Here is a 13,041-nt window from a genome sequence, read left to right as displayed (position 1 = left end):
TGAAGTCGCCTCCAAACAAAAGTACCATAACAGAGTAACAATTTTATCAGTCATTAATGATGACTGATTAAAACAGACACTCTTCACTTCTTGAGCTCAGCAGTTTCATAGGTTATATAAAATAAAATAAAAATGGAGATTGGTTTTTGAAATCATTGCAAACGATTTATTTAATCATGACACGACTACTGTTCACAGGTACTGTTGTATCAGGTGGTGACATTCCACACAGACACCGAGACCCGTCTGCGAGAACTTCAGATAAAACATTTAAAGTGCTTATGAATGAGAAACAATTGAACAGAGTAATATGACATACAATAAAAAATAAAAGTTACTCCAATAGTATATTTAGTGTAAAACAGACAAGCGTCTCAACGGATGGTCATAAAAAAGGCGTTGATCACAAATCTTAATCATAAAATAACACTTTCTTGGGTTTTCACCCGCTCCCAGAAGCTGAACGTAAAGGACTAATGCACCTCTCTGTGTGGACGCCCACTGACGATGGTATAACAGCCTGAACCTTGGTTTTTGGCCCTCCTCAGTCTAAATTAAGAAATACAAATCATTTTGAAAATCTTTTTTTTTTGGGGGGGGGCGGACCCTCTACAAATGAAACTCTCAAGGCAAACAGAGCCCAGCATCCATCTTTCATAACTGTGGTGGGGATCGGAGAAGAGGAACACACATAAATAACGGTACCCCCTGTATATAGCCCCGCTATTGTTATTTTACTGCTGCTCTTTAAATATTAGTTATTTAAACTTTTTTTTTTTATAGGTATTTTCTTAACTTCATTGTTGATTAAGGGCTTGTCAGTAAGCATTTCACTGTAAGATCTACACCTGTTGTATTCGGCGCGTGTGACAAATACAATTTGATTTGATGCTAGCGAGCACATGAATTCCCACTACTTTTAACAGTCGATACAAAAGTAGTGAGATTAACCACAGAGATAATATACCTGCCTGGTTTCCCGGATATAGATTAAGCCTAGTCCAAAGGCCGTCTGTATGAAGATTAAGCCTAGTCCAATGGGCGTCTGTATAAAGCAGATATAGATTAAGCCTAGTCCAATGGCCGTCTGTATAAAGCAGATATAGATTAAGCCTAGTCCAATGGCCGTCTGTATAAAGCAGATATAGATTAAGCCTAGTCCAATGGCCGTCTGTATAAAGCAGATATAGATTAAGCCTAGTCCAATGGCCGTCTGTATAAAGCAGATATAGATTAAGCCTAGTCCAATGGCCGTCTGTATAAAGCAGATATAGATTAAGCCTAGTCCAATGGCCGTCTGTATAAAGCAGATATAGATTAAGCCTAGTCCAATGGCCGTCTGTATAAAGCAGATATAGATTAAGCCTAGTCCAATGGCCGTCTGTATAAAGCAGATATAGATTAAGCCTAGTCCAATGGCCGTCTGTATAAAGCAGATATAGATTAAGCCTAGTCCAATGGCCGTCTGTATAAAGCAGATATAGATTAAGCCTAGTCCAATGGCCGTCTGTATGAAGATTAAGCCTAGTCCAATGGCCGTCTGTATAAAGCAGATATAGATTAGTCCAAAGGCTGTCTGTCTGGATGAAGCATCTTAAAGTAGGAGTGCTGATTGATGGTCAGCTTCACCTTTTTAGATCCCAATAAGGTTACAGGGACCTGATCCTAGATCAGCACTCCTACTCCGAGACAACCTTGTTAGATCCCAATAAGGTGACAGGGACCTGATCCTAGATCAGCACTCCTACTCCGAGACAACCTTGTTAGATCCCAATAAGGTTACAGGGACCTGATCCTAGATCAGCACTCCTACTCCGAGACAACCTTGTTAGATCCCAATAAGGTTACAGGGACCTGATCCTAGATCAGCACTCCTACTCCGAGACACATGATACATAGACCCATGGAGCAACAAACACTTTCTCTATTGAACATGCTATTTAAATGCAGAACTAGTCTGAAATCGGTCTCCGGGAAAGTGGCCTTAAATGTTGTACGCAACGTAGCAGTGGTTAAAGGCGCAATCTGCAGTTCAAACTAGAGGTCGGCCGGTTAATTAGGGCCCGATTTTCAAGTTTTCATAACAAATCGATAATCAGCATTTGTGAACGCCGATTATGGCCCGATTACATTAAATTCCATGAGGAAACTGTGTGGCAGGCTTGACCACCTGTTACGCGAGTGCAGCAAGGAGCTAGCTAGCATTAAACTTCTCTTATAAAAAACAAGCAATCTTCACATTATCACTAGTTAACTACACATGGTTGATGATATTACTAGTTTAACAAGCTTGTCCTGCGTTGCATATAATCGATGCGGTGCCTGTTAATTTATCATCGAATCACAGCCTACTTCGCCAAACGGGTGATGATTTAACAAAAGCACAATCGTTGCACGAATGTACCTAACCATAAACATCAATGCCTTTCTTAAAATCAATACACAGAAGTATATATTTTTAAACCTGCATATTTAGTTAAAAGAAATTCATGTTAGCAGAAAATATTAACTTGGGAAATTGTGTCACTTCTCTTGCGTTCATTGCACGCAGAGTCAGGGTATATGCAACAGTTTGTGCCGCCTGGCTCGTTGCGAACTAATTTGTCAGAATTTTACATAATTACGACATAAGGTTGTGCAATGTAACAGCAATATTTAGACTTAGGGTTGCCACCCGTTTGATAAAATACGGAACGGTTCCGTATTTCACTGAAAGAATAAACGTTTTGTTTTCGAAATGATAGTTTCCGGATTTGACCATATTAATGACCTAAGGCTCGTATTTCTGTGTTTATTATATTATAATTAAGTCTATGATTTGATATTTGATAGAGCAGTCTGACTGAGCGGTGGTAGGCAGCATCAGGCTCGTAAGCATTCATTCAAACTTTACTGCATTTGCCAGCAGCTCTTAGCAATGCTTGAAGCACAGAGCTGTTTATGACTTCAAGCCTATCAACTCCTGAGATTAGGCTGGCAATACTAAAGTGCCTATTAGAACATCCAATAGTCAAAGGTATATGAAATACAAATGGTAGAGAGAGAAATAGTCGACGCGTCATAATTCCTATAATAACTACAACCTAAAACTTTTTAACTGAGAATATTGAAGAACTGGGAATATTGAACCACCAGCTTTCATATGTTCTGAGCAAGGAACTTAAACGTTAGCTTTTTTACGTCGACCTCTAGTTCAAACAACAACAAAAAATGGAAGATTTCCCATTTAAAGGTGCCAGTACTGCCAGTGAGGTCTCTCCAGATCACTCTCAACTCTAGGTAGGCCTAGAGGCATAGGTCTCTCCACTCTGGGTAGAGGCATGGGTCTCTCTACTCTAGGAGCTGGCCTGGGCCTTCCCGTCCTGGGCGATTGGTTTGGTACGTCCATGCTGTCCGCCGCGCTGGACGACTGCTTAGGCCTGCCTAGCTGGCGGGTCGGTCCGATGGGCTTGGGAGCGTGGGTCCTCTGGTGCTGCCGGAGCCCCTGTAGATAGTAGAAACTCTTCCCACAGTCCTCACACTGGTGGGGCTTCTCTCCCGTGTGGACTCTGAGGTGAACCTTGAGGTCAAATTCTCTGAAGTAACTCTTCCCACAGACGGAGCAGAGGTGGCTCTTCTGTCCGGTGTGCATACGGAAGTGACACGTAAGTTGGGACTGTTGCTTGAATCTCTTTCCGCACTCGGGGCAGAGGTGGGGTCTCTCTCCCCGGTGAGCGCTCTCGTGTTTCTTCAGCCCTTCTTCTGTGATGAAGCCCTTGCCACACTCAGCGCATTGGTAAGGCCTCTCCCCGGTGTGCATTCGCATGTGGATCTTAACGTAGTAATTGCTGCGGAACCTCTTGCCACAGTCAGGGCAGGGGAAAGGCTTCTTGTTGAGGTGGGCCAGCCGGTGCTCCTCTAACTGTGTCTTCTCAGAGAACTCCTCCCCGCACAGCGAGCAGAAGAAAGAGGACTTCTCTCCGCTGTCCTGAGACGTCGTGTGTTTCTGTACTGACGATAGATCTGGACAGTTGAAGTTCTCCTGAGCTGCGGCGACGGTGTGATTCTCCCGGTGGTGTTCAGGACCTCTTGATGTAGAGGGACCCGACCCACCAGCAGACAACAAACTGGGGTTCCCATCTGCAGGGTAGATAAAAGGTTGACATTTAGGTTGTGGCCCCAAAACGGACCCCTATTCCCTATATCAGGGCTCTCCAACCCTGTTCCTGGAGATACCCTCCTGTAGGTTTTAAAATCCAACCCTGTTCCTGGAGAGATACCCTCCTGTAGGTTTTATAGCCCTATATAGTGCACTACCTTTGAACAAGGCCCATAGTGCACTACTGTTTTAGTGGCTCTATGTAGGGAATAGGGTGCCATTTGAGACACACACAGTGTTAAGTCAAGTCCTTCAGACCAATAAGCTGTTCATAGTCTTTGTTCCAGATCTCCACTGATCTCTATACTCCATACACTCTATACTCTATACACTCTATACTCTATACACTCTATACACTCTATACTCCATACACTCTATACTCTATATCATCTATCTATACTCCACTGCTGTCATTGATTGGATGTGACAATGAGGGACAGGGAGTTGGCATGTTACCACAAACAGACTGGCACCCAGCTGTGACAATGAGGGACAGGGAGTTGGCATGTTACCACAAACAGACTGGCACCCAGCTGTGACAATGAGGGACAGGGAGTTGGCATGTTACCACAAACAGACTGGCACCCAGCTGTGACAATGAGGGACAGGGAGTTGGCATGTTACCACAAACAGACTGGCACCCAGCTGTGACAATGAGGGACAGGGAGTTGGCATGTAGCACAAACAGACTGGCCCCCAGCTGTGACAATGAGGGACAGGGAGTTGGCATGTAGCACAAACAGACTGGCCCCCAGCTGTGACAATGAGGGACAGGGAGTTGGCATGTAGCACAAACAGACTGGCTCCCAGCTGTGACAATGAGGGACAGGGAGTTGGCATGTAGCACAAACAGACTGGCACCCAGCTGTGACAATGAGGGACAGGGAGTTGGCATGTAGCACAAACAGACTGGCACCCAGCTGTGACAATGAGGGACAGGGAGTTGGTATGTTACCACAAACAGACTGGCACCCAGCTGTGACAATGAGGGACAGGGAGTTGGCATGTAGCACAAACAGACTGGCACCCAGCTGTGACGATGAGGGACAGGGAGTTGGCATGTAGCACAGACTGGTCCCCAGCTGTGACGATGAGGGACAGGGAGTTGGCATGTAGCACAAACAGACTGGCCCCCAGCTGTGACGATGAGGGACAGGGAGTTGGCATGTAGCACAGACTGGTCCCCAGCTGTGACAATGAGGGACAGGGAGTTGGCATGTAGCACAAACAGACTGGCACCCAGATGTGACAATGAGGGACAGGGAGTTGGTATGGAGCACAAACAGACTGGCACCCAGCTACTCTTACAACAGCATACATAAACCTCCCAAAAGATACTGAGAAGATATCAACGTTGAGCTGTATTTTCACATAAACCTTGATAGGGTCATTTTCAAAACATTTTCAACCTCATATTTATCATCCCATCACCACCTCAACATACAGTACAGGACCTTCAGTACAGGGCCTCCAGTACAGGGCCTTCAGTACAGGGCCTTCAGTACAGGGCCTTCAGTACAGGGCCTTCAGTACAGGGCCTTCAGGACAGGGCCTTCAGTACAGGGCCTTCAGTACAGGGCCTACAGTACAGGGCCTACAATACAGGGCCTTCCGTACAGGGCCTTCCGTACAGGGCCTTCCGTACAGGGCCTTCCGTACAGGGCCTTCAGTACAGGGCCTTCAGTACAGGGCCTTCAGTACAGGGCCTTCAGTACAGGGCCTTCAGTACAGGGCCTTCAGTACAGGGCCTTCAGTACAGGGCCTACAGTACAGGGCCTTCAGTACAGGGCCTTCCGTACAGGGCCTTCAGTACAGGGCCTTCAGTACAGGGCCTTCAGTACAGGGCCTTCAGTACAGGGCCTTCCGTACAGGGCCTTCCGTACAGGCCCTTCAGTACAGGGCCTTCAGTACAGGGCCTTCAGTACAGGGCCTTCAGTACAGGGCCTTCAGGAAGTATTCACACCCCCTCGACTTTTCCCACATGTTGTTGTGTTACTGCCTGAATTAAAAAATGGATACATGTGAGATTTTGTGTGATACACGATACCCCATAATGTCAGAGTAATGATGTCATGTTTTTAGAAATTCTTATAAATTCATTAAAAATGAAAAGCTGAAATGTCTTGAGTCAGTTAAATGTTCAGCCCCTTTGTTATGGAAAGACTAAATAAGTTCAGGAGTAACAATGTGCTTAACAAGTTACATAATAAGTTGCATGGACTCACTCTGTGTGCACTAATAGTGTTTAACATCTCTGTACCCCACACACACAATTATCTGTAAGGTCCCTCAGTCGAGCAGTAAATTTCAGACACAGATTCAACCACAAAGACCAGGGAGGTTTTCCAATGCCTCGCATAGAAGGGCACCTATTGGTAGATGGGTAAAAATAAAAAAGCAGACATTGAATATCCCTTTGAGCATGGTGAAGTTAGTAATTACACTTTGAATTTTTCTCCCACTTTGACTAGAGTATTTTGTGTAGATCATTAACAACAACAAAAATGTAAATTAAATCCATTTGAATAAACCCATTTGAATCCCACTTTGTAACACAACAAAATGTGGAAAAAGTCGAGGGGTGTGAATCCTTTCTGAAGACACTGTACGTGGGACCACAGCATCAGCATATGTTGCCGTCTTTCCAAAGTCTCTCTCACCTCTGTGTGTTTTCATGTGTGTTTTCAGGTTCCCTGGCTGAGTGAAACCCTTTCCGCACAGGGAGCAACAGTACGGTTTCTCCCCGGTGTGGATTCTCACGTGTAACTTCAGCTTGGAAGCGTCGGATAGTTCTTTGCCGCAGGTTGGACATCGGTGAGTCCTCTTCCCTCTCCCCCGCTGCTGTCCTGTAGTTGGACCTGCTGCCTCACCAGAGAACACACCCAGACTCTCCTCTGGAACAAAACACACAGTCAGTGTATCTCAAACGGTACCCTATTCCCTATATAGTGCACTACATTTGACAAGAGCCTATGGTCCCTAGTGTGCACTATGTAGGGAATAGGGTGCCATTTGAGGCACATCCCTACTCACAGTGAATTCACCAGTAACCCGTCAGAAAAAGCTATATAATAGTGTTACAGTCATGACGTAGCCGTCGTGAGTCTCCATCGCAGGCTCCCTTACCGGCGTGCTCTTCCTGATGTCTCCGCAGCAGCTCTTTGTTGTTGAACGGCGCTCCGCACGCGTAGCAGCTGTAGTCCAGGTGTGTCTGCAGGTGGAGCAACAGCTCATATTCCCGGGGGAATCCCTCTCCACATTTAAAACAGCGACGGTTGTTAAACCTCTTGGCTCTGGGTCGCTTCCGTTCGCCTTCTTTGACTCTGGTTTTACGTTGGACCTGTTGATTCTTCCGGTGTTTTCTCTGTCCTCCTGACGCAGAGGGACCACCGCCACCGGTCTTGGCTGTGTGACAAAAAGAGAACAGGTTTAAAGAATTGGTCAAATACATTGTCCGTCGCCCAAATGGCATGCTATTCCCTATGTAGGGCACTACCTTTGAACAGAGCCCTATATAGGGGACAGGATGCAATTTATAACGCAGCCAAATGAACAGGCTGTAGTTGAATGGTTTCCTGTTGACAGGGGGCCATTTTAAAACACAGCCAAATGAACAGGCTATAGTTGAATGGTTTCCTGTTGACATGGGGGCCATTTTAAAACCCAGCCAAATGAACAGGCTATAGTTGAATGGTTTCCTGTTGACAGAGTGACATTTTAAAACCCAGCCAAATGAACAGGCTATAGTTGAATGGTTTCCTGTTGACAGGGTGACATTTTATAACACAGCCAAATGAACAGGCTATAGTTGAATGGTTTCCTGTTGGCAGGGTGACATTTTAAAAACACAGCCAAATGAACAGGCTATAGTTGAATGGTTTTCTGTTGACATTCTACTTCCACTTACCAAGACGAAGAGCAGGTTTCCAACTAGCGTCGTCTTCTTCAGAATTACCCGAACCATCAACGTTCACCTCTTCTTCTTCTTCTTCCTCCTCCTCCTCTTCCTCCTCTTCTTCTTCAGCTCTGGCCTTCAACCGAGGTGTTTGACTGGAGGCCTTGCTGCCATGTCTTGGATCAGGACCCTGGGACTCTATAGCTTTGGGGCTGGATTGGTCACCAGGATCCTACAATGAAAACATCAGTCATTCTTGGTTAACAGTCAGTAGTAATATAATGTTTGCTGTAGGGTTTCCCAGGGTAGCGTCCAACCTCGGCCCCCCTTTCTGTTCCTTGTCAAACAGGAAGTGTATATGTCGGCAGATTTTGAGTGGCGGTTGGCTAAATCTATGCCTAACTTTAACCTAACCCCCATCCATTCTAACCATAAACCCAAACCTATTCCAGAAACTTCTAGATTTTAGAGTGAACCCCCCCCAAAAACAAAACCTGAAAGCGATAGCATTAGCTTACAGCAAACCAAAGCACATACCTTTCTGATAAGGGCTGTTGGAAGACCACTTCCTCCACTGCCGTAGCGAGGGCCTGTGGGGATGGGTGGCGTTGGTTCCACTATAGGCTTCCCAGGGTGCATCTGCTGCATGTGTGACCGGATGCCTGCTCTGTACCTGTAGCTCTTGCCACACTCATGGCACTGGTAGGGCTTCTCTCCAGAGTGGACTCTGAGATGCACCCGGAGGTCAAACTCTCTGGCGAAACTCTTCCCACACAGGAAGCAGAGATGGCTCCTCTCTCCGGTGTGGATCTTGAAGTGACAGGTCAGCTGGGATTGCTGTTTGAAACACTTGCCACACGCAGGGCATCGGTACGGCCTCTCTCCTCGGTGAGCGCTCTCGTGCTTCTTGAGCCCCTCCGCTGACAGGAAACTCTTATCACACTGGGCGCAGTGGTAAGAGATCTTCCCACTGTGGATCTTCCGGTGGATCTTGATGTAATTCTTGCTGGAGAACCTCTTCCCACAGTCTGGACAGGGGTAAGGTTTCTCTGGTTTCTCATGGGAGTGGGCGATCACCAGGTGATCATCCAGAAGACCTTTCTGAGGGAACTCTGCCCCGCAGAGAGGGCACTGCGGTCTAGACTGGTTCTCTACAGTGTGAGTTCTCATGTGTATCTGTAGAGTTGATGGAGTTTGGCAATCCTCTCCTATTGGCTTAGCTGTGTGGTTGTCATGGTATTGGTCCGGGACTCCTATTGGCTTAGCTGTGTGGTTGTCATGGTATTGGTCTGGGATTCCTATTGGCTTAGCTGTGTGGTTGTCATGGTATTGGTCCAGGACTCCTATTGGCTTAGCTGTGTGGTTGTCATGGTATTGGTCCAGAACTCCTATTGGCTTAGCTGTGTGGTTGTCATGGTATTGGTCCGGGATTCCTATTGGCTTAGCTGTGTGGTTGTTATGGTATTGGTCCGGGACACCTATTGTAGGAAGCCTCTCCACGATGTCCGGCCAGAAACTAGGATTCCTGACTTCTCCTGCAGGGGGGAAGATAGTGTTAGTTCATGTTAAGTCTAACCAGATAATGACTGGGGTCAGGACGATACCAGTATCACCCTACTCAGATAATGACTGGGATCAGGACGATACCAGTATCACCCTACTCAGATAATGACTGGGGGCAGGACGATACCAGTATCACCCTACTCAGATAATGACTGGGGTCAGGACAATACCAGTATCACCCTACTCAGATAATGACTGGGGTCAGGACAATACCAGTATCACCCTACTCAGATAATGACTGGGGTCAGGACAATACCAGTATCACCCTACTCAGATAATGACTGGGGTCAGGACAATACCAGTATCACCCTACTCAGATAATGACTGGGGTCAGGACAATACCAGTATCACCCTACTCAGATAATGACTGGGGTCAGGACAATACCAGTATCACCCTACTCAGATAATGACTGGGGTCAGGACAATACCAGTATCACCCTACTCAGATAATGACTGGGGTCAGGACAATACCAGTATCACCCTACTCAGATAATGACTAGGGTCAGGACAATACGAGTATCACCCTACTCAGATAATGACTGGGGTCAGGACAATACCAGTATCACCCTACTCAGATAATGACTGGGGTCAGGACAATACCAGTATCACCCTACTCAGATAATGACTGGGGTCAGGACAATACCAGTATCACCCTACTCAGATAATGACTGGGGTCAGGACAATACCAGTATCACCCTACTCAGATAATGACTAGGGTCAGGACAATTCCAGTATCACCCTACTCAGATAATGACTAGGGTCAGGACAATACCAGTATCACCCTACTCAGATAATGACTGGGGTCAGGACAATACCAGTATCACCCTACTCAGATAATGACTGGGGTCAGGACAATACCAGTATCACCCTACTCAGATAATGACTAGGGTCAGGACAATACCAGTATCACCCTACTCAGATAATGACTGGGGTCAGGACAATACCAGTATCACCCTACTCAGATAATGACTGGGGTCAGGACAATACCAGTATCACCCTACTCAGATAATGACTGGGGTCAGGACAATACCAGTATCACCCTACTCAGATAATGACTGGGGTCAGGACAATACCAGTATCACCCTACTCAGATAATGACTGGGGTCAGGACAATACCAGTATCACCCTACTCAGATAATGACTGGGGTCAGGACAATACCAGTATCACCCTACTCAGATAATGACTGGGGTCAGGACAATACCAGTATCACCCTACTCAGATAATGACTGGGGTCAGGACAATACCAGTATCACCCTACTCAGATAATGACTGGGGTCAGGACAATACCAGTATCACCCTACTCAGATAATGACTGGGGTCAGGACAATACCAGTATCACCCTACTCAGATAATGACTGGGGTCAGGACAATACCAGTATCACCCTACTCAGATAATGACTGGGGTCAGGACAATACCAGTATCACCCTACTCAGATAATGACTGGGGTCAGGACAATACCAGTATCACCCTACTCAGATAATGACTGGGGTCAGGACAATACCAGTATCACCCTACTCAGATAATGACTGGGGTCAGGACAATACCAGTATCACCCTACTCAGATAATGACTGGGGTCAGGACAATACCAGTATCACCCTACTCAGATAATGACTGGGGTCAGGACAATACCAGTATCACCCTACTCAGATAATGACTGGGGTCAGGACAATACCAGTATCACCCTACTCAGATAATGACTGGGGTCAGGACAATACCAGTATCACCCTACTCAGATAATGACTGGGGTCAGGACAATACCAGTATCACCCTACTCAGATAATGACTGGGGTCAGGACAATACCAGTATCACCCTACTCAGATAATGACGGGGGTCAGGACAATACCAGTATCACCCTACTCAGATAATGACTGGGGTCAGGACGATACCAGTATCACCCTACTCAGATAATGACGGGGGTCAGGACAATACCAGTATCACCCTACTCAGATAATGACTGGGGTCAGGACAATACCAGTATCACCCTACTCAGATAATGACTGGGGTCAGGACAATACCAGTATCACCCTACTCAGATAATGACTAGGGTCAGGACAATACGAGTATCACCCTACTCAGATAATGACTGGGGTCAGGACAATACCAGTATCACCCTACTCAGATAATGACTGGGGTCAGGACAATACCAGTATCACCCTACTCAGATAATGACTAGGGTCAGGACAATACCAGTATCACCCTACTCAGATAATGACTAGGGTCAGGACAATACCAGTATCACCCTACTCAGATAATGACTGGGGTCAGGACAATACCAGTATCACCCTACTCAGATAATGACTAGGGTCAGAACAATACCAGTATCACCCTACTCAGATAATGACTGGGGTCAGGACAATACCAGTATCACCCTACTCAGATAATGACTAGGGTCAGGACAATACCAGTATCACCCTACTCAGATAATGACTGGGGGCAGGACAATACCAGTATCACCCTACTCAGATAATGACTGGGGTCAGGACAATACCAGTATCACCCTACTCAGATAATGACTGGGGTCAGGACAATACCAGTATCACCCTACTCAGATAATGACTGGGGGCAGGACAATACCAGTATCACCCTACTCAGATAATGACTGGGGTCAGGACAATACCAGTATCACCCTACTCAGATAATGACTGGGGTCAGGACAATACCAGTATCACCCTACTCAGATAATGACTGGGGGCAGGACAATACCAGTATCACCCTACTCAGATAATGACTGGGGGCAGGACAATACCTGTATCACCCTACTCAGATAATGACTAGGGTCAGGACAATACCAGTATCACCCTACTCAGATAATGACTGGGGTCAGGACAATACCAGTATCACCCTACTCAGATAATGACTGGGTCAGGACAATACCAGTATCACCCTACTCTGATAATGACTAGGGTCAGGACAATACCAGTATCACTCTACTCTGATAATGACTAGGGTCAGGACAATACCAGTATCACCCTACTCAGATAATGACTGGGGTCAGGACAATACCAGTATCACCCTACTCAGATAATGACTGGGGTCAGGACAATACCAGTATCACCCTACTCAGATAATGACTGGGGTCAGGACAATACCAGTATCACCCTACTCAGATAATGACTGGGGTCAGGACAATACCAGTATCACCCTACTCAGATAATGACTGTGGTCAGGACAATACCAGTATCACCCTACTCAGATAATGACTGGGGTCAGGACAATACCAGTATCACCCTACTCAGATAATGACTGGGGTCAGGACAATACCAGTATCACCCTACTCAGATAATGACTGGGGTCAGGACAATACCAGTATCACCCTACTCAGATAATGACTGGGGTCAGGACAATACCAGTATCACCCTACTCAGATAATGACTGGGTCAGGACAATACCAGTATCACCCTACTCAGATAATGACTAGGGTCAGGACAATACCAGTATCAC

The 13,041-nt window shown here is 46.3% G+C and overlaps 1 protein-coding gene across 1 annotated transcript in view; it reads right to left on the bottom strand.

Moving 5' to 3' along the window:
- Positions 1–143: 143 nt before the first annotated feature.
- Positions 144–13,041, bottom strand: part of LOC139541935 (zinc finger protein 721-like) — a 17,016-nt gene continuing 4,118 nt past the window's right edge. Inside the window, exons 4-8 of the mRNA XM_071346852.1 lie at positions 8,571–9,568; positions 8,046–8,265; positions 7,265–7,543; positions 6,799–7,032; positions 144–4,119 (exon numbers count right to left, since the gene is read on the bottom strand). Of these exons, the coding sequence (XP_071202953.1) occupies positions 3,227–4,119; positions 6,799–7,032; positions 7,265–7,543; positions 8,046–8,265; positions 8,571–9,568 (2,624 nt within the window). The 3' untranslated portion in view covers positions 144–3,226. The remainder of the gene's footprint in view (positions 4,120–6,798; positions 7,033–7,264; positions 7,544–8,045; positions 8,266–8,570; positions 9,569–13,041) is intronic.

This window comes from Salvelinus alpinus, chromosome 2 (assembly GCF_045679555.1).
Source record: "Salvelinus alpinus chromosome 2, SLU_Salpinus.1, whole genome shotgun sequence".
Classification (NCBI taxonomy): domain Eukaryota; kingdom Metazoa; phylum Chordata; class Actinopteri; order Salmoniformes; family Salmonidae; genus Salvelinus; species Salvelinus alpinus.
The sequence above is the reverse complement of the archived record's forward strand: the minus strand, read 5'-3'. Positions and strand labels throughout refer to the sequence as shown.